The sequence below is a fragment of the Oryzias melastigma genome, linkage group LG5 (assembly GCF_002922805.2).
Source record: "Oryzias melastigma strain HK-1 linkage group LG5, ASM292280v2, whole genome shotgun sequence".
Taxonomy (NCBI): domain Eukaryota; kingdom Metazoa; phylum Chordata; class Actinopteri; order Beloniformes; family Adrianichthyidae; genus Oryzias; species Oryzias melastigma.
In genome coordinates, this window is record NC_050516.1 from 5581147 (window position 1) to 5603752 (window position 22606).

At 41.0% G+C, this 22606-nt stretch overlaps 1 protein-coding gene across 2 annotated transcripts in view; it reads left to right on the forward strand.

The window, feature by feature from the left end:
* mtss1 (MTSS I-BAR domain containing 1) overlaps positions 1-22606 on the forward strand; it is an 81794-nt gene that overhangs the window by 15644 nt on the left and 43544 nt on the right. For both annotated transcript variants that reach the window (XM_036211816.1, XM_036211817.1), the window contains exons 2-3: positions 6623-6684; positions 12682-12755. In XM_036211816.1, the coding sequence (XP_036067709.1) occupies positions 6623-6684; positions 12682-12755 (136 nt within the window). The remainder of the gene's footprint in view (positions 1-6622; positions 6685-12681; positions 12756-22606) is intronic.

The following is a 22606-nucleotide window of genomic DNA, read 5'->3' on the forward strand; positions in this document are numbered from 1 at the left end:
CGGACCGTGTTGTTGTTAGTGTTTTTTTTCTTCTTCATATTTTAAGTCTTAAACTGCGCGTACACAAAATCCTATTATAATAAAAAAAATCTTTCCATGGTGGGATTCAAACTGGAGGCTTCGGTGTGGTGGACTGCATTGCTAACCACTATGCCATTGAGCAACCTTTATTTTTAAGCATTTGCACACAACTTTTTCAAAACTCTTAAGAATCTCAAAGAAACAGTTTTGAAATAACATCGTTCTGTTGAACCGTTCCTGCTTCGTTTCCCCAGACCGTAGTTGAAAGAGCAGAGGGGATCTTCTCCAGGGCCAAAGGTTGTTTTTCACCTCGACCTCTTGCGGAAAGTTGTTTCTGTTATACTCGTTGAAGAACAGCTTTCCTTTTCCCTGTCTGTACGCTGCTCGCCATACTTTGGTGTTGTGATCCAGAATGTGTGGAGTGTATGTGTCAAACTGGATCTGTGTTGGGTCTACATCAGTCCAGAAAACGTCTGCTAAAATGCTGATGGTGCTCAATTTTTTTATAGTGTGATTGCTTAGTAAGCATTCACACTATAGTGATTCTCTTGCTCCTTTCTGTATGTTTTTGGCCCGTTGAAATTCAATCACACTTTCAGCAATTTCAGCAATCTTTGTATCAAAGCCTTCAGCTCATTCAGTACATTGCTGCTTGTATCTTTAATATTCATAAACTTGATAGTTTTTTAAATATAGAGCAAAATATGCCCCATAGGAAATGAATGAGAACTTGAGAACTTCAGCATACTTTCAGCTAGAGAAACCATTCAAACTTTCAAATGTTCAACAACAGGTACATTTGGAATTTAGCTTTTAGTTTAGCATCATACTAGCTGGTTTTGGCTAATCTATTATTTAGCATTTTTTTAGACTAATTTGGAGTTTAGCTAATATTTTAACACCATGCTGGCTGTTTTGTCAAAATTATGCATTTTTTTAATCAGTTTTTTTTAAATTGGCATTTAGCTAATACTTTGGCAGGATTTCAGCTTCAGTGTTTTCAGCTATGAGCTCTGGCATCTTCTGCAGCCACATTCAGTTTACTGCATTTACACTAGTATTATCACAGGTAATGCTATATATCTAGTTATATCTTTCTTTGTAACATTACCATTAAATATAAATCAGTTACCTTTTTATATTCAGGGGTGACACGATCACTTGCTTTTCCAGAACAAGCCATCCTAAAATGTTAACAAATTTCTCCATGTGCTGTGTTTGTGTGTTTCAACATTTTGTGGCAAAATTATTGAATTATCAGTTAATTTCCTTTATTGGAGAACTTGATAAAGTTGATTGAAACTCAACTGGTTTGGTTAATCATGCATTACCCTCATCAAATCTAATTTAGGCCCCTCCCTGGTGTATGGATCCTTTCATTCTTCCGGTCAGTAGAACAAATCAGGATTATCGTAGTAAGATTAGATGCTGAAAGCAGATGTCTACTCACACTGGCTAGAGTAATCGTACACCCGTAGCTTTGTCTGGTGAAGATAGCAGCTCAGTGTGTATCCTGCTCTGTCTGTACAAATTGATGATGCTAAGCTTCATTTCAGTTTCACTTACCTTTCAGTCCTAAGTAACTGAGGGCAGCTGATTTATGGAATATATTTCATATTTCTCTTGTGACCAAATTCATAAATAAATGCTCACCTAAAGTTGTCGAGCTCCAATAATGGAGGTTTAAGCAATCAAACGTTTTAAAACCTGTGTCAAATAAAAAAAATGTTGCTAGAATCAATATCTAAAGACACTTTTAGAAGTAAATTTCAGCTGAAATGTAAAAAGCCAGGTCTCCTCAGACAGAGGCAGAGGTCTGTTCTGTTGGCAGCTGTCGAGGGGACCCTCTGAAACCACTGTTGACCCTGTGGGCCACCCAAATTTAGACACCATAACATGAAGCTCTGATGCACGCTCAGCCTGTCTGAGTCTTGTCTGCTGCAAAACGAGTGCTGGAATATTTTACAGCAACTTTCCATGACATTCCTGGCAGGAGTAAACAGAAGGAGAGCCGCACAAGTTCAAGTCAAATTTTAATGGTTTAAACTCTGAGGAATGAGCCAACATTCAGAGTGCAGTTGGATTAGTTTGAAGTTAGGGCTGGGCGATAAAACGATAATTATCGTTATTGCGATATTACTTTTTTTCGATAGTGAAATGAGTCTATTGCGATAAACTTTCGTTTTAAATAAACACGGGAGAAACCCCCGGAAGTTCTGCGCTTCTTCTTCTTACGGAGCGGCTGATTTTAGGAGCCCAGACTGAGAGGGGGGGCACGGAGGCCCCGAATGATGACAAAAGGACACAACAGAAAACATTATTTCAGTAAACCAATAACCAATATATAATCGCAAATACTTTTATTTTTAATGTCAAGGTAACGATGTTTATATATTTTGTTTTGGAAACATCGTCACCGGACCCCCCTCCTCTACATTGAAAATGGTTCGGTCCGACTGGATTATTCTTCAGCTGTTTGATACCGACAGATCCACAGAGTGTGAGGGAGAGAAGACACGCTTTAAAATCATGAGTTTAAACACCTGATTTAGAGGAGAACCTCCATGAAAAAAGAAAAATGAGACAGTCTGTCTATTGCCGCGCGTTACGTGTCACGCGGGGCTGAAAGAGGAGAGAAGGACAGACTGCGCATGCTCGTAACAGCCGCGAGTTTGAGGGTTTTGTTAAAATATTAGCCAAAAGCTTTTGTATAGAGCTTCGAATTAGAATAATTTGTTGTTTTATTGTGTATCAATAATGAATTTGTTAGTTACATTTGTGCCGTTTATGCTCATTTCTTAATGAGGTGATCTAATAATAGTAAAATAAACTTGTTTTTAACGACTCCTGACATGACACTAAATGAAGAGATCTTATGTGTTTGATCAATCCTCCAACATGTACACATGTCAGATGACTGAGTGAAATGATGATTAAATCTATTATCAGAACTGTTTATTTTAAGATTAAGTTTACATTTTATTATCTTCTGCTGCACAGCAGTACCTATAGTTTATGTTCAGAAGAAATTAGAAAATAATATAAAAATAACTGCAATATATTTGCTGCTTTAGAACAATGTTTTTAAGACTTAATTTTAATTTGAAAGGAACTTCTATGTGCTGCAGTCAGATTAAAATAAATCAGAAATTCTGTACAGCCTATTGAAAACATACCACTGTTATGGTTTAACTATTGTGTACATTATGTATATGTACAATATTTATTAGAAATATCTAAATGTTCCTCACAGTTAGGCCTTGTCCGCACTTACCCGGGTATCTGCTAAAACGAATATATTTCTATACGTTTCGGCCTATCGTCCACACGAAACCGGAGGTTTCAGTCACTGAAAACGGTGGTTTTGGAAAACTCCGGCTAAAGTGAAGATTTTGGAGAACTCAGTTTTTGCATCTGCGTGTGGACATGAATAACCGGTGATTTGCGTTTTTAAACGTCACTTTTTGCGACAATTAATGCATACACGTCAGTACTAGTTGCGTTTCCATTACACATTTGCGCAAAACTTTATCTAAATTCTAGGAATTTTGAAAAAAAACAATGATTGGAAATGACACTGTTTCCATTAAATCATCATCTTGCGATAAAGCACAAACCAACTCACGGGATAAGTCATAAAAAACACGACGATGAATGAGAACAAGTATTTTTTTTATTTGATTCACTAAAAAAGGAGCATTGCGGTGACGTCACAGCTCTGTCTGGAGAGCGCGTGCAGCGCAGAGTCTATTGACAGTCTCAGGTGAGCGTGAGAAACCTGTTCAGCGGGTGTTTTTTTTTAAATAACCATTCCAGCAAGTAAGCTGCTGGACCTTTTTCTGTTTAAAAACACGACGAGATGCATTTAAGTTTCTGTCCCTGCTCTCGCGCTTTTCCTCAAACGAGATTTCAGCATCTTCAGGCTCCAAGCTGCAGAAGTGCAGCTGCAAATGAAGCCATGAAGCTGGATCTCTCCTGCTGTCCGCGTGTTGCGCTCAGGACAGACACACAAAGAGGCGCATCTATTTCGAAAAAAGTGTTTCCAAAACAGTTTTGCGAAAAATGTCAGTTTCGATGCGTCCCCAAATGCCACCCACTGTAAGCATAAACTTTTTTTTCGAAAAATGCGAGTTTTTTTCGAAATTGTGGTGTTGCCATTAGGAGGATTTATTATCGAAATTCCAATTTTCCACTGTCAACTACTGTTCTGACAAGCTCATAACCGCGTCTAAGAGCGCAAGTATCCGGGGACGTGTGGATGGAATTGTTTTTAAAATGATCACGTGTGGACGCAACACTTTTTTTAAAACGGAGGTCAGCAGATATGCGTTTGTAGAAATACCCGGCTACGTGTGGACATGGCCTTAGTTTCAATACTACAGTTAATACAAAAAATAATGAAAGTTTAATTTGAACTAACTAAGATTTAATGGGGGGGGGCAAAGTTAAGGTGTAAAAATCTGAAGTCCTAAAGCTCTTTGATATAAAGATTACTTTGATTATTTGATTTATATCATTTTTAATATCGTTATCGCAATATATGAAAAAAACGATATCGCAATATGAAAATTCCCATATCGCCCAGCCCTATTTGAAGTTCACTTAAATGTAAATTAAATTTTCTTTACAGAATATAATCTTTCAGCTTTTATTATCAATCATAGATTTCTACCTTCATATATTGTTGGAAGATTATATATTGTTTAAATCAGGGGGCCCCAAATCTTTTCTTTTGAGAGTCACAAAACTGTTTTCTTCTCTGATCTGGGGTCGGTTTGTAAGCTAACTAAAAGTGTAACAATCACAGCCTAAAGGTAAACATTTGAGTCTTTCTAGAAAGCCACACATAGCCAAATTTTAAATAATTCTTTTTTGTAATCTTTGCAGAAAAAAGCAATACTAAAATATTAAAAAAATTAAGTAGTTCAGACTGCAGAAGGGTAAAATATAAAGTCCCGTTCTATGTGGGTCTCGATCAGCCGATTGATAAAAAAAATTCTGTTTCTCTGATAGTGTTTTGGGGGGCCCGGCCACATGTGGAGGAGGGTCGTATCCGGCCCACGGGCGTAGTTTTGGGATCTTTGGTTTAAATGAATGTTTCAGAGGGCTGTGTCATGGGTGGGACTATCTTTATTAGGCAGGCAGCATCAGAAAATCATGATCTTTACATTTTCTTTGTCTTTTTTTCAAAAACACACAAAATAGATGTTTTTGACACATGTGCCACGGCATCATTTTTTATTCTCATGCAGGGTCATCAGCATGTATTAAAGTTGCTTAAATTCTGTTGCTTCAACACATTTTTTCTGAAACAACAGGTTCACTGTTAGTTGTTTACTGGAAGCATTCATTCGGTCACCTGCAGTATTTCATCACAGGGTGTTAAACCCCTGCTGGAGTAACCCAGTCAATCCCATGCTGCGCGTCTGTCTGCTATCCTTAAACTGAGGGCTGGTTAACAGCTTTAGCGGTGTGTGACTAAGAGGCTAATGGTGTTGTGTTAGGGGTTAAATCGGTATTATCCTCTGTTTGGTGAAGTGGCAAAGACTGAGGGCAGACAGGGTGACTGGATTTAAAGAAATAATGAGAGAAAGTGGAATTGTGGCCTCTCTTCCAATGTTTCCCAACAGTGTTTTTTTTTTTTTTTTGATTCATTAATCTAAACATCACACAAGCGCCTGCTGTTGTTTACTCATGCAAGTCAAGGTCAAAGTCTGAAGCCCAAACCAGCTTCAGACTACATAATCAATCAGGTCATGTTGCAAAATCCTGGTGAAAGAGAAGCTTTTACCCCCTGAGAAACCAATACCAGAGAATCTTTAAGAATAGGAATTCCAGTCACACTGTAAAAGAGCCTCTAAGGTTGGTCTTAGAGGCTCAGAAGATCGTTGGAGATCGGTTTGGCTTCATGTGATGGTCCTGCACCGTGTTTCAGATAAAGTCAAAGATTAAAATTATGGAGAATCCCAGCTTCATGATTTCCGTAGTGTGACCGATACGTCTCCTCTCTTCTAGCGCGTTACTGGTCGACCCAACGTTCCAGGCCTCTGTTATTTGGTGAAGTTGGGGAAAAAAAACAGCTTTTTTTTGTTTCCACGCAGCTTAGCGATTTATTCAGAAAGATAATAGGAAGTGGAACCATAATTCTACTGCTCTGTGTTACCAGTTATAGAATACACAACCTGCAGTGAATATAAGTAGATTTGGTGCAAATTATACTAACCCTTGTGCAAAGTGTCATCTGGACCCCACAAGACAGCGCGCTGAACTTTCAAGATTTTTCTCTTCACTGGTTTCCGTGGTGGCAGACATAAATTATGTCTTACATAAATTACATAAACATTATGGACCCCATAAGAGAGCACGAGGGTTAAGGCAAAATCGATGCAAATTTAAGTCTCCAAGAAACCCTAAATACTTTTTTCTTTGGCTTTCTGTGAAAAATTGGTCTCTTTGTTTTCATCCATCATTGTTTGGAAGCAGCAAGCAAAACTTGATGTTTTATTCTCTGTTCTTATTATTGCCCGTAGCTGTGATTTGAATTTTATATGGAGAAAAAATAATAAAATGCAAATATTGTATTCTCTTTGTTTGTTCATAGGCTAGCTATCCGACCTGGGAGGACTTTTTAACGAAAGGAGCCAAACTCCAGTCACAACTCAGGTAAGGAACACTGTCAAACCACAAACTCTTTATGACCAGAATAAACTGTTTTTGTTTTATGTTAGTCTTTATGTGAATATTGTGCAGTTTGAGTCTGAAAAACCGTTAAAGAACAGCCTAAGTACACCACACAAGTTTCTTTTCCCAGAGGACCAGTTTACCTGATAATCATGGCTCTGCCTGCTGCAGACAGTTATGGTCTGTTAACGCTGCCAGTCACACATACAATCATGAAGACACAAACATACACACACACACACACACACAATATCAACAATATTTATAGCTTCATCTATTTTTGGTCTAATAGTTTTGAATTTGCTGCAAAAGGTCATGTCAAAAGTTAAAGGAAAAAAACATCAACTCAAAGATTAGGTGTTCAACTTATTATCAAACCTCTGTTTATGAACAGAATATTGATTCCAGATTATGATTATGATCAGATGTTCTTCCACGCAGCAGGATTTAGATTTAAGCGGCTCCACTTTGATCTAATACTTTAACCTTTTGGTAGTTCAATAAAACTGGACTGGATTTGACTTGGCTGTGAACACTTGATCTAGATGTACCTTTCGAGTCTCGATGCCCTGCAGAACAGAACCCTGTGATGACATGAGTGTGATGGCAGAGGGTCTTCATTGGCCTCGCTGTGAAGCCTTTTTTCTCTGCGCTCGCTGCTCGGACAGTGGGACTTTCAGGCTCTAATGTGCGTTTTAAAATTTTGGTACGGTGCTGGGCGGCATCCTTGACCACATTCTTGTTGTGACATTTGTCATAAAGAGTTTGAATAATTTATTACAAACGTGATAGAAGTGCTTCTGGCCGTTTCATCACACAAAGAGCAAACGTGTATTGTGAAGAATTTCCACTGAGGTCAGACGGACTCGCAGTCATTATCTCTAAAACATGAGAAGATCAGGTAACACTGTGTGTGTGTTGGTGCTCAGCTATGGACATATACACTTTACTGGTGGAGGACATGCAGACAAAAGGTCCATTGATGACAATGTGTGTCTTCGAACGTCTCTAGTTGCACTTGAACCACAAGGCTTTAAAGGCAGAGAACCTCATGTGTTAACTCGCTTCCAAAATAAGACTTTTAGTGAGAATGAGTTGAAATCTGTTGTGTTAGTTTGCTGCTTTATGCTGATGAAATACATATAGTTTAGTTGAAGCATCAAACATGTTTCAAAGATACATGGAAGATCATGGAAGCAGGTAGAAAATATTTAGTATCAGAACAGTTTTAGAAAAAGCTAAAAACAAATCATCAGCTTGTTAAAATTCTTTGGCGTTGCAGTTGTTTTTCTTAAGGAAATAGTCGACAGAAGTTTAGAAAACAAATCTAATGGTTTGGAAAGAAAAAATATTTGCTATCATAAAAAGATCAGATTATGAAGTTCACATATAAATTTCAGAACCCCCTTTATGAGTTATGACATGAGAGATCCAGCTACGTCGCCCGGATTGGTGTCACCGGGGCCCCACCCTGGAGCCAGGCCTGGAGTTGGGGCTCGGAGGCGAGCGCCTGGTGGCCGGAGCTCCTCCCACGGGCCCCGGTTGGGTCCAACCCGAAGGAGCGACGTGGGATCACCCCCCAGTGGGCAACCACCTGCATTGGAGCTTTGAAGGGGCCGGTGCATTGTGGTTTGGGTGGCAGTTGCAGGCGAGTGCCTCGGCGGCCCAAACCCCGGTCATGGAATTTGGCTTTTGGGACATGGAATGTCACTTCTCTGGGAGGGAAGGAGCCTGAGCTGGAGAGAGAGGCTGGACTCTCTACCACTCTGGAGTTGCCCATGGTGAGAGGCGACGGGCTGGGGTGGGCTTACTTGTGAGCCCCCAGCTCAGCCGCCAGGTGTTGGAGTTCACACCGGTGGACGAGAGGGTTGTGTCCATTCGCATTCGGATGGGGGACAGGTCTCTAACTGTAGTTTCGGCTTACGGGCCAAACAGCAGTTCAGAGTACCCGACCTTCTTGGTGTCCCTTGAAGGGGTACTGGAAAGTGCCCCAACAGGGACTCCGTCGTCCTCCTCGGGGACTTCAATGCCCACGTGGGTAATGACAGTGGTACCTGGAGGGGTGTGATTGGTAGGAATGGCCTCCCTGACCTGAACCCGAGCGGTGTTTTGTTGTTGGACTTCTGTGCACGTCATAGTTTGTCCATAACAAACACCATGTTCGAACACAAAGGTGTCCATCAGTACACCTGGCATCAGGGCACCCTAGGTAGGAGATCGATGATCGACTTTGTAGTCGTTTCAGGCGATCTCCAGCCGTGTGTTTTGGACACTCTGGTAAAGAGAGGGGTAGAGCTGTCTACTGATCGCTACCTGGTGGTGAGTTGGATTCGCTGGCGGGGAAGGAGGCCGGAAAGACTTGGCAGACCTAAACGTACTGTGAGGGTCTGCTGGGAACGTCTGGCTGAGCCCTCCGTCAGGGAGGTCTTTAACTCCCACATCCGGGAAAACTTCAAGCAGGTGTCGAGGGAGGTTGGTGACATTGAGTCCGAGTGGACTATGTTCTCCACCTCTATTGTCTCTGCTGCTTTCCGGAGTTGCGGCCGCAAGGTCTCTGGTGCCTGTCGTGACGGCAACCCCCGAACCCGGTGGTGGACACCGCAAGTAAGGGATGCCGTCAAGCTGAAGAAGGAGTCCTATCAGGCCTGGCTGGCTTGTGGGACTCCAGAGACAGTTGGCAGGTACCGGCAGTTTAAGCAAGCTGCGGCCCGGGCTGTGTTGGAGGCAAAAACTCGGTCCTGGGAGGAGTTTTTGAGGCCATGGAGAAGGACTATCGGTTGGCCTCAAAGAGATTCTGGCAAACCATCCGGTGACTCAGGAGGGGAAAGCAGTTTTCTGCAGGCACCGTTTTCAGTGCAGATGGGGATCTGCTGACCTCAACTGGGGACATTGTCGGGCGGTGGAAGGAATACTTTGAGGATCTCCTCAACCCTGCTGACACGCCTTCTGTTGAGGAAGCAGAGGCTGAGGACACTGGGTTGGAACTGTCCATCACCCAAGCTGAGGTCACTGAGGTAGTCAAAGAGCTCCTTGGTGGCAAGGCTCCGGGGGTGGATGAGGCTCGCCCTGAGTACCTCAAGTCTCTGGATGTTGTAGGAGTGTCTTGGGTGACACGTCTCTGCAGCATTGCGTGGCAAACAGGAACCATACCACTGGACTGGCAGACTGGGGTGGTGGTTCCCCTTTTCAAGAAGGGGGACCGGAGGGTGTGTTCTAACTACCGGGGAATCACACTTCTCAGCCTTCCTGGGAAAGTCTATGCCAGGGTACTGGAGAGGAGAGTCCGTCCGATAGTCGAACCGCAGATTCAAGAACAACAGTGCGGTTTCCGTCCTGGTCGTGGAACGGTGGACCAGCTCTACACCCTCTTCAGAGTGCTGGAGGGTTCGTGGGAGTTCGCTCATCCAGTCCATATGTGTTTTGTGGATTTGGAGAAGGCGTTCGACCGCGTTCCCCGTGGTGTACTGTGGAGGGTGCTCTGGGAGTATGGGGTCTGGGGAGCCTTACTCAGGACTGTCCGGTCTCTGTACGACCGGAGCAGGAGCTTGGTTCGCCTGGCCGGCAGTAAGTCAGACCTGTTCCCGGTGCATGTTGGACTCCGGCAGGGCTGCCCTTTATCACCGGTTCTGTTCATAGTCTTTATGGACAGAATTTCTAGGCGCAGCCAGGGGCCGGAGGGGGTCTGGTTTGGGGACCACAGGATTTCCTCTCTGCTCTTTGCAGATGATGTTGTTCTGTTGGCTCCATCGAACCGGGACCTCCAACATGCATTGGAGCGGTTTGCAGCCGAGTGTGAAGCGACTGGAATGAGGGTCAGCACCGCTAAATTTGAGGCCATGGTTCTCGACCGGAGAAAGGTAGTTTGCCCTCTCTCTGTGGGTGGAGTGCTCCTGCCTCAGGTGGAGGAGTTTAAATATCTTGGGGTCTTGTTCACGAGTGATGGAAGATGACAGGCGGATTGGAGCGGCGTCCGCTATTATGCGGTCGCTGTACGGGTCCGTTGTATTGAAAAGAGAGCTGAGCCAGAAAGCAAAGCTCTCAATTTACCGGTCGATCTTCGTTCCAGTACTCACCTATGGTCATGAGCTCTGGGTCGTGACCGAAAGAACGAGATCCAGACTACAAGCGGCTGAAATGAGTTTTCTCCAGAGAGTGGCTGGGTGCTCCATTAGAGATGGGGTGAGAAGCTTGGTCACCCGGAGAGAGCTCGGAGTAGAGCCGCTTCTCCACATCGAGAGCAGCCAGTTGAGGTGGTTCGGGCTTCTGATCCGGATGTCTCCTGGACACCCCCCTGGTGAGGTGTTCCGGGCATGTCCCACTGGGCGGAGGCCCCGGGGAAGATCCAGGACACGCTGGAGAGACTATGTTTCTCGGCTGGCCTGGGAACACCTTTTGGTCCCCCCAGAGGAGCTGGAGGAAGTGGCCGGGGAGAGGGAAGTCTGGGCATCTTTGCTTAGACTACCCCCGCGACCCGGTCCCGCATGAAGCGGAAGAAGATGGATGGATGGATGGACATATAAATTGTCCTGTATTGTAATTGTATAGTTTCATGGAAAACAGCTTTTTGAGCAGCTTTCCATGTAAACATGAATTATTTTATGAATTAATATTCGACTTTTGTTCAGTTTAAAACACAGAGATTTTTCATTTTTAATAATAAAAAAAATAAACAGTTCTTAAAAACTATACAGAATGAATTGGAAAAAAAGCTGCATGACCATAATATGACATATTGGTGTTATTTTTATAATGCTACCATCTAAATATTTTAAAGTCCCCCTCTGAAAATCCTGTTTTGAACTTTTAACATGTATGTGTGACATTTATGTTCCTTCTTCTCCTTTCCTTCCTAGGAAATGCCGATCAACACAATTATACAATTTTAACAACCATAATGAATATGCAAATGGTCATAGAAAGAATGTGGGATATGAAACATCCAATTAATTCAATTTATTTATAAAGCTCGAGTTCACAACTATCTGAAAGCCCAGCTTTCCTCAGTATGATAGATGAAATCCAATTCAGATCTTAATTGTATAATAATTTATGTAAAGCACACATCTTAACCATCATTAGATTTAAACTAACTAAAAAATAAAGACATGGCTGCACGGTGGCGCAGTGGTTAGCGCTCTTGCCTCACAGCAAGAAGGCCCTGGTTCGAATCCCGGCTGGGGGATTTGGGACCTTTTTGTGTGGAGTTTGCATGTTCTCCCCGTGCATGCGTGGGTTTTCACCGGGGACTCCGGCTTCCTCCCACCGTCCAAAAACATTCTTCATAGGTTCATTGGTGACTCTAAACTGTCCTTAGGCGTGAATGTGAGAGTGGATGTGTGTGTGATTGAGGCCCTGTGACAGATGTGACAGACTGGAGACCTGTCCTGGGTGAACCCCGCCTTCGCCCATCAGTAGCCGGGTTAGGCTCCGGCACCCCGCGACCCTGGAAGGGACAAAGCGGTCAGGAAAATGAATGAATGAATAAAATTAAAGACAATGAAGACAATATTTTATTAAACTTTTAATTAATCATGGAGCCTCTGTCATTCAATAGTTGGTGGTAATACAACAAGATTAAATTGAATAAGGTCAGCATCTGAAACAAGGAACTTTTTCGCAAAACATAAAGTTTTGGTCTCTTTGACCCAAATATAGAAAAAGTGAATTTTTAGGTGCGGAACGCTCACAACTGTGTTCAATTTTACTACACTCTAAATCCATATAATATAAAGTAAAGACTAATTGACTATTAAATTAGTTGTCAACCATTATAATTGTCACCTAGTTATCGATTAGTTGACTAATCGTGGCAGCCCTAATTTGTACAAATAAATACAGTGATATACACACAGAGAAACTATTAAAGGTAAAGCTAGCACATTTGATTAAATAAAGAATAAAAGCATCAGGTTTTCAATTGATTCTTAATGTGGTTAAGATGGATCTAATGAATGTCACTTATGTGTGTTTATTTCTCAGGACGACTATTCTGGCTGTTGGGTCTTTCTTAGATGCTTTTCAAAAGGTTGCAGACATGGCGACGGGGACCAGAGGTGAGGACAGAAACTCAGAAAAACAGCACAATCCACCCAGCACCAAACTTCCATTTTCTGGAGCTTTAGCAATACTTTTCAGCAATGTTGAAACAAATTTCATGCAGAGGATCACTCCCAGAATTACTCAAGCTGTACTTCCACTTTTGCTTAGTCAGGGACAATTCACAAGTAGCACATCCACGGTGTTCCTGTGGAGGGAGTAGGCTGTAAACGGAGTGAGAGAAGCTCCAAACAAGCCTCCATGTCTTAGTTTGTAAATGAAGTCCCAAAAGAGGATTCCCGACTGTCACAAGCCTAACAAATAGTCATAAATTACCATCCTAGATGGCATATTACAGCCTTGTTTTCTGTCTTTGTGTTCTTTCTATCTTTCATCCTCCATTCTTTTAAGTGTACTGCTGTTCTATTTGTTTTTCAGAACAAAAATGACAAAAAAAAGAAACATGCCTCTTATGGAAGTGTGTTAGTTTAGCCTCAGAAGTTGGAGTCTGTCTCAGTGATCTGCTGCCACTCAGTCAGGTTAACATGGACGTTGGTCAGCAGCGAATTTTCATCTTGGGTATAAACTTGTGGCACAGCCATGTTGAAAATACAGAAATATTTTATTCTTGACCCATTTTGGTCTTATCCTGCATTTAAAGCTTTATTACTTAGACCATCTGATCCCGACTGCAGTTGGAAAGGGACAGGGCTGTCGGTGCCGGCTATGATTACGCAACGCTTAAATCAGATGGTATCTAAAGGAAATCCGATAATATTGCGTGGGTGGTGAATCACCGCCACTCCCCTCCATGGAGGTATCAGCAGACCTGTTGTGTCATCCTTTAGTGAGTGTAAGCTGTGCAGTAATGTTGTCATCACAGTTTCTGCAGAAGGATTCAAGTTTCTAAGATTGACCCAGGATTTAGAAATGTAGAAAGAAAATATTTCTCAGAAGTATTGATGTTAGATGAGCATCCTCGGGCAGGTCACAGTCAGTGGCACACCATGGCATTTTAGACATCAGGCTGAGTTTCCCCTGCAAAGGTCACGCTTTATTTGCCCTTTGTGAAAAATAAAGATAAAAACCAACTTAAAAAAAAAAACAAAAAAATGGGTTTTAATGGCTGATATTTTGGTTATTTAAACCTCATTTTCCCTAACAAAATAAATGATTGGGGTGTGCCAAAATATAGATATTGTGATATATCACAATATTTACTCCTGCAATATTTAATATTCAAAATTCCAGATTCTCTATGAGTCCTCACCAAGTGTGGATCTTTTATTTTTGTTCGACGAGGCTGTAAAATGTTATTTTTGACATCCTTTGGTGAAAAATTCTTTCGGAGGTAAATGGTAAAATAATAAATGGTGTATACTTTTATAGTGCTTTTCTACCTTATTTGAAGGTCTGAAGTGCTTTACAGTCACAGACGCATTTACACATTCATTCACACACTGGTGGTGGCTCCGCTGCCACACACTGGCGCCAACCTCCCACCAGAGGCAGTGTGAGGTTCAGTGTCTCGCCCGAGGACACTTCGACACATGGGCGGACAAGGCGGGAATCAAACCCGCAATCTTCCGATCAGGAGTTGACCGCTCTACCGCTGCACCACGGCCGGGCTTCATATGCCCTTGTGATAGGGGGTGCTGTTTTAAGACTGCCTGTTGCGAGCACCAATGTGTCTGACAGCCACTTGAATAATTTAATTTTTGTTCTATTGTTTAGAACAATTCTGCACTAAGTAGCGGCACTGCTGTTCATGTTTACTATTATTAACACGGAATTTTATTTCCGATTCAATTTGTGTCAATGCTTGTCAAAGACAGTATTACTGATTTCAGGAATGCTGCACTAAATTGTCTATTATTTGTTGCACAAAATAAGACACAAGTTATTTATTATGATTGTGTTCAAGCTAAAGAATAAATGGGGATATACTTTCCTAGAAAATGTGTGTTCTTTCATATTTGAGTTACCGGTATTAGAGATTTTTTTTTTTACCAATTATCTCAGTATCACAATATCATGGACATCTTGAACCATGTATCGCATCGTATCGTGAGGCACCCCGTGATTCCCAGCCCCAGAAATTATAGTTTGTATGTTTGTTAATTATTTGCATGAAAAATGAAGCAATCAATAACCCAGGACAGAAAAAAATTGGCTTTGAATTGTTTTACAAAAGCAAGAGAGATAAATTGGAATAAACTGGATAATTTAAGCTTTTATCTTGGCATGTATTCCAATAGACTTGTCCTTTGTTGTGATTGTTTTATGAGGTATCATTTTGTGCTTCTCTTATTCTTTTCTAAACAGCTTAGATAACAAAAAAGACATTTAATGAACCAACCTTAGAAGTTGTTTATTCTATTGTAAAGATAAATGCATATTGGTTTTAATTTTTTTAACCAATTAGCAATTAAGATTTGACATCAAATTCAAACTCGAAAGACCTGACATGTTTATTTATAGTCATAGGAAAAAGTGGACAAAAACCTGTCAAATCTTACCTGAACTCTAAATGAGGAGATTCAAAGTCACTTTCATGTGTGTTTAGTGGCGTTATGACTCTTTGCATTGACGTGTCCCTTTGATTGAGTGTTTTCCACACAGCCTCTGGGTGAACACTTGTGATGTTTTTCCAGTGATACTTGTAACTTGTCCAAACACGCTCCTCCTGCCAGCAGCTGAGGCAGTGACTGAAAATCACTCCATTTCACATTGACTCATCTGCATTTCAAGCATTTTAAACATTGTTTTCCACACTTTTGGTATATTAACTTACAATCATAAATTTTTGGTTAAAATGCTCTCAGTACTCATCAGCCGATATCGGAGTTTAACCTGTCTGACCCGAGCGCAGCGCAGCTGCCATCTGTTAGCATTTAGTTTCTTGTAAATCCAATATGGCTCAACACGCAGCATGTTGACCAAGCACATTCCACTGTTATCCCTGTGTGTGTGTGTGTGTGTAGGGGTGTGTGTGTGTCACCTTTGTGTTGTGTTGTGTCAGTTGTCTCCTCCTCCTTCACTCTGAGTGTCGGTGTCTTCAGCCTGTCAGCTGCTGAATGTGGGCCACAAGGCCTACAGAAAAGCACAACAGCTGTTTGCCTCTAAGGAAGCCTGTAGACACGCTTTTTTTTCTTGATACAGTTGCAGACCATGAAACACTGAATGCTTCTTCTCTCCGTGTGTGCATTCCTGTGCCTGCAGGGATCTCTGTTTGTGTCAGAACCGGTCTGGTGGGTCCCTGTTACTGTTTCACATGGTAATGCTCGTCTTTTGCTCTGAAAATTGACAATTGGGCCACATTGTGGCTTTGAAGCTCAAAGACATTCACAGCTCCGAGGAACCTAAACTGATTATTAGAACTTCATTTAACTTCACTTGTTTCTTGTGCTGAGTTTGCAAAGCAATATGATCATGCGTTTTCCTCATGTTAACATTACAGCTGAACTAATTGTTGATTAAGTTGTCAACCTACAAAGATCAGTCACTACAGCTGTAGTTAACATGCATCTAACAAATTTCCTGAAGTTCATTGCTGTTCAAAAAAAATGTAGAATTGGAAAAGTTTGAACATGAAGCGAGAAACTACTATGAAGCACATTTTGAAAATATTCTGTTTAGAAACCAATCCATTCTTTAAAAAACAACAGTTGGGAGGCTAATGAGGAGTTTTACATGAAAAACTCACAACATGAAAAATTACTCATTTTTAGCCTTTTTTCTTGCCATACGTCACTATAAACAAAAAAATCAAAAGATGGAATATATATATAAAAAAAAAACAACAACCAATGATTCATAAACTCATTGGTCTAGATCAGAGGTGTGCAACCTTTGCCCGTAAAAGTAAAAGAGCCATTTGGGCCTATGTGGTACTGATCAAAACCTAATAAGAGCCGCAAAACTTTTTTTTTTTTAACCCTTTTAGGAAAATGTGATACTACCTTGCATCATTGCACTACCGTTTTTATAGTAAATATGAATTATATTTATTTTTGTCCGCTAATAAATACATAAATATTGTAGAGTCGTTTTTTACTTTTGCCAGAAGCTCATGTGACTTTCTTTCAAAATAAGACTTCCTCTCCCAAACAAGAACATTCAAGTGAATCTAAGTATTCCTAAACAACACTAGACAAAAATGACATTTTCTCTTGTTATACCAGGTTTACTCTGGTGAGCTGTCACCAGAGTACTGCTGTTAACTGGTGCATAAACATAAAACATGATTGGTTAATGATCCAGCAGAAATAGTATATGGAGAATACACAAATCTATAGATTTTAGCCACTCCCCTAAGAATAGATACTAACCATTTTTATGCAGCTTAAGATAAAATGTACTTTAAAGTCATAAAAAAATAGCATTTAGAAAATATCAGACTTTTATCAAATAAATTAAATCAATGCTAAGTCAGCAACCCTTACTTTACAAACTGTTGTTTTTTTCTAGCCAGAGAGCCGCTGTGGAGGGGAAGAGGCGCATGTGGCCCCAGAGCTGCATGTTGTAGACTCCTGGTCTAGATTAATCTTAGACCCACTTTGATGAAAACTGTGTTTTTGCTGTTTAGAACATGTTCTTGTTGCATTTTTCTGATGATGGAGGAGATGTGTAAAGAAAATTCAGCTTAAAATAGCATTTTTGCCTATTTTTTTTATTCCAATCCTTGTAAATCAGGTGCAGATGAAAAAGGACTGTTTAAAGAGCTTTTTTAATCCATCCATCCATCCATCTTCTTCCTCTCATCCTGGCCGGGTCGTGGGGGCAGCAGTCTGAGCAAAGATGCCTAGACTTAATCATAATAAATAACAATATATTTTATTTACTTGGCGCCTTTCTTGGAACCCAAGGTCACCGTACATAAAATAATGGCAAAAAAAAAATATTACAGCATTAAAATTTACAGTAAAATATGCACTTATGAAAATGGACAATTGCAGTCAAAGTTATGGGTGGAATTAATCAAATTTGAAAAGATGAGTTTTTAGTTTCCTCTCCCCGGCCACTTCCTCCAGCTCCTCTGGGGGGACACGAGGTGTTCCCAGACCAGCTGAAAGACATAGTTTCTCCAGCGTGTCCTGGGTCTTCCCCGGGGCCTCCGCCCAGTGGGACATGCCCGGAACACCTCTCCAGGGAGGAGTCCAGGAGGCATCCGGATCAGATGCCCGAGCCAACTTAATGAATGTGGAGGAGAAGCGGCTCTACTCCGAGCTCCCTCTGGGTGACTGAGCTCCTCACCCTATCTCTAAGGAAGCGTCCAGCCACCCTACGGAGGAAACTCATTTCATCCGCTTGTAGTCGGGATCTCGTTCTTTCGGTCATGACCCAGAACTCATGACCATAAGTACTGAAACGAAGATCGACTGGTAAATCGAGAGCTTTGTGCTCTGGGTCAGCTCTCTCTTCACCACAATGGACCGGTACAGCGACCGGATAAAATTGAACGCCGCCTCAATCCAACTGTCGATCTCACGCTCTGATCTTCCTTCACTCGTGAACAAGACCCCAAGATATTTAGGAGCACTCCATCCAGAGAGGGCAAGTTAGCATTTTTGTGCTGTAGAAAATCCACTGGGCGGGGCCACAAGCTCCCTGCTCTGCCCCATTCTGTTGCATCCACTGGCAGACAAGTCGATCCATGAATGTCTTTGTTTTCCTCATCTCAGCTGAAATCTGGATCTAAACTGCACGTCTGAATAGCTCTGATATTGCTCACCGTTTTCGTTACACCTGTAATGTTAGGTTGGGGGTGTGAGGGGCTGTAAGCCAGTAGGAGGGTGTGTACAACAGCTTTGCCCACGACTCGGAGGTGAATCTATAATGAACTCCTGCCAGTCTACAGAAACTATGTCCTAGAAAACAACACAGATTTTTGATTTTGACTTAAAACAGCATCATTATAATTAAAGACCACTGAGAAGCTTTAAAAACGGATGCAGGGAAGATCTGAGGGGAACTTTAAGGTCTTTTCATGCTGTCTGTAGTTCTCTTCAGCTGATGTCAGAGATACTTGTCTGTGGGACTGCAGCAGAACACAAAAACTACCCATGATCCTTAGTAATCTTATGCGCGTTTTAACTGATTTGATAGCTTTTATTTTTATGTCAGACAGCTGTTTGTTTTGTTCTTTCTGTTTTGGTTTCATATTTGCATTTGAAGAACATGACCAAAGATTAACATTAAACTCCGCTTGTATTCTCTTCATACAGCTGGTCTCTGTAAAGTGAAGTCGTAAAACATGAGGATAAAAATGGTGGTCTCATTGCAATCAGCTGACTCTGTTAGCCGGATCCCTCCTCTTTCTTCTGGTGATTCCACATGACTGGTTTCTCTGGAAACCGAGGAACTGTTGACGTCTTTGGTATCATGGGGCTTTCAAAGAGCGCGCACACATGTGCACACACATCACAAGACGACCTGACTCAGCCTTTCAGAGGTTTCCTGAGTTCAGCTGTTGGGGTGGGTTTAAAGTCTTCCATTAATAGATTATTTTTGCCATCTTCCTCTGCCAGTGAATCAATAACTTGGTCAATATCAACAGAGAGAAAAGGTTAGCAGGTAACGATTTAAACTGATGGTTCTGTTGAAAATAAGTATCCTTAAACTGTGGTTTACCTGAAGGTTAAAGTCAGCGATTTTAGAGCCGTTTCTCCTCAGACGTTTCTGTTCAGATTGATGCCTCGGGTTAGAGAGCAGAGGAAATCACTGCCAACAACCTGGAGGCAGAAAAACACAAAATGAGTTCTCTCATCCACACTTTCTGGGATTTCTAAAAGAACGGCATTATGGGCAGGGAGAGGTGAGCAGAGCTGGAAAATCTTTGATTTAGTGGAGCGTTGAACAGTTCTCTGTCTGGAGCTACTGTGTCTTTCAAAAGTGGAGGAAGATTTTGCATTTTTGTCTTCTGCTTTTATATCTTAAGAGTGTTTCTGAGCTTTTGTGCCGCTTTCGCATTTCATAGCAAGCGGGTTTCTAGTTTCTGCAAAATCTGCTTCTTGTCAGATATTTGATCAAAAAGATGTTTAATTGCGAATATTAGGCACGTCACCTTTGGACCTCACTGCAGCTTTAATGGTTTGGCACCATGTGGAGTCTGGGTTCTTGCTGATACAGTTTTTGACAAAGCTGTCTTGAGCCAGATGATGGGAAAACAACATTTTGATGATTATGAAGGCAAATACTGCATTTCTTCAAGGACACGGTTTAAGCCTTTAGATATTTGCACATGCCATAAAGCAAAAACCATTACATTAATTATGAAAAAGATGTGACTTGATGAGATCCGTGTTACGTTAAAGTAATCAACATTTCAATAGTTAGTGTTTAGCCTCGTCTGTCTTATAGTAGACAGGAGAGATGCTTGGTTTTATTCTCAAACCTCAATTTTTGGTTCATAGTTTTGTTTTGGTTTGACATAAGATTTTTAAGATTTTTAAAAACAACACAAAGTTCAGAAAAATACTTTTTTTCCTTAATTTGCACATTACAAATTTTGGAAAAATCTTTCAGTGTGCTTATACTAAGACTGGTGTAATGTAATAAAACAATAATAAATATTTTAAATTTAGCACAGTGCAGGCTTGACACTTTCAACATTAACGCTGGTATTCTGTACAGCACATGTGTCAAAGTCGAGGCCCGGGGGCCAGATCTGGGTTATTACCTCCGGCCCTCTTGATCATTTTATTTTTTTATTATTATTAACACCCCCTTGTTTTTCTTGTGAAATTGATTTATTCTGGAATAATATTTATGTCTGTTTTAATTCATATTTATGTTACTTATTTATGTTTTTTATGTGTTCAATAAATGTTTGTCTTGTTCGGCCCTATGACACCCCTGCTGTACAAACACAACATTTTCTTTCAGTGGTGTAACAAATGGCTTCAGTTTTAAACCAAGAATTGTGGCAATACTACTAAGTAACTCTCTCGTAAATAAGCTGTGTCCAGCCCACACCATAATGCTAACACCAGCGTCTGTGTCTTAAAGGGTCCATATCAAACAAAATCAACTTTTTGATCTTTTAAGTGTATTTATGCTTCTTATTCCTCTCTATAAAGAACCCCAAAGAGGCATTTTGATCTTTTCATACATTTCCGAGTAATCCTCTAAATCAGGGGTCCCCAAACTTTTTCTTGTGAAGCCTGCATAACTGTTTTCTTCTCTGATGGGGGGCCGGATCGGTTTGTAGGATAACAGAAAAAGTGAAACAATTACAGGGTGTGTCTAGATGTAACAATTATGTTTTTACAGAAAGTCACACACAATCACATTTTAACAATACATTTCTGTAATCATTACAGAGAAAATGAATCTAAAACATTCCAAAAATTAAACCACTAAATCTGGAATCCTCTCCGGTCATGGTTCTTTTGAGACGTTGGAGAGCTGCAGCTCCTCACACAGGACTCTTCCAAGATGATATTTAGGTCGTTTTGTTGTTGTTTTTTTTAACTTATTATGGCCCGCAGCAGCAGTCTATTGACTGCAAGGACCATATTGTTCTTGCATTAATATTCTATCTTTCTGCGCCTTTGAGCAAAAATTTCACCCCCGCCACATGAACGAAAAGTACCTCAAAATTTTATCACACCTAGGGAAAATTGAAAAAGAATTTTTGGCATGTTACGTGTGACCCCTCCAAAGCGATGACATCACAGCGAGTGTTTTCATAAAAAAAATGAATGGGCTTATGGGGCCAAAAAAAAAATGTTGAAATACGCAAACAAAAGCCCGTGATACGTGTCGGGGATAAGCCCTGGAACATTTGAAATCATTATGGGATGGCCAGACGACCTAAGGCTTAGCGGCCATTTTGTGGCGATGTCGGAGAAATGGCGATTTTCAGGTTTTCCAACAATATGGAAAAACGACACTTTTGTTTGTCCGATTTTCACGAAATTTCAGAATCATGTCCGTAGCGGGAGTCTATAACGACCCTGGAAGTTTCATTGCCCTTTAACCTTGGGAAGATGCCGCCATGTTTAATTTTTTTAAAAAAAGCACTTTTACTCCAAGCTACAAAAAGGAATACCTCCAAGGGGGTTTTATCAATTGATATGTCACATCATCGGCCATAAATGGGAATGTACTGTGAGAAAAATGGTGTAATTAGAAATGATGGAATTTGAATGGCGTGCGCATGGCGAGGTCGCAACCAGCAAGATCTTAGCTGGCTCGCACATGTCTTATCCGATTTGTGTAAAAAGGGTATTCGCGCGTCCGGGGGCTCAAGCTGAACGAAACGATATAACTTTCAAAACCGTAATGTTTAAACTGCGGCCCTGGTATGCAAAAGACCGTCGCAAAAAAACCTGCTGACTCTGCAAAAAAAAAAGAAAATTTAGTTTGCAATTCGGAAACAAAACCCACATACAGTTGGGAAATCCAAAGGAAGATTTTAAATTATTATGGGGTGGCTCCACGACCTATTGCTTGGCAGCAATTTTGTTTTTAAATTTGTTATTTTGGGAATTTTTAATGCGCTAAATTAACATTTTGTTTGTCTGATTCTCACGAAATTTGATGCACATGCTGCCAGCTTGTCTATAATGACCCCTAAATTTTCGTTGACCTTTGACCTTGGGAAGTGGCCGCCATCTTGAATTTACAAAAAAAGAGTTTTAATTCCAGCTTCAAACAAAAATAACTCTTGGGAATTTTTATTAATCGTTTCCTAACGCTTTGAGCATAATTTGAAGGCAACTGGTGAAAGCAATATGGTATTGGAAGTAGAGCTGTCAGGCGATTAAAATTTTGAATCGCGATTAATCGCACTGTCCAGAGTTAACTCGCGATTAATCGCAAATTTACATGTGGCCTTTTTTTAAGGAAAAAAATGTGTGGT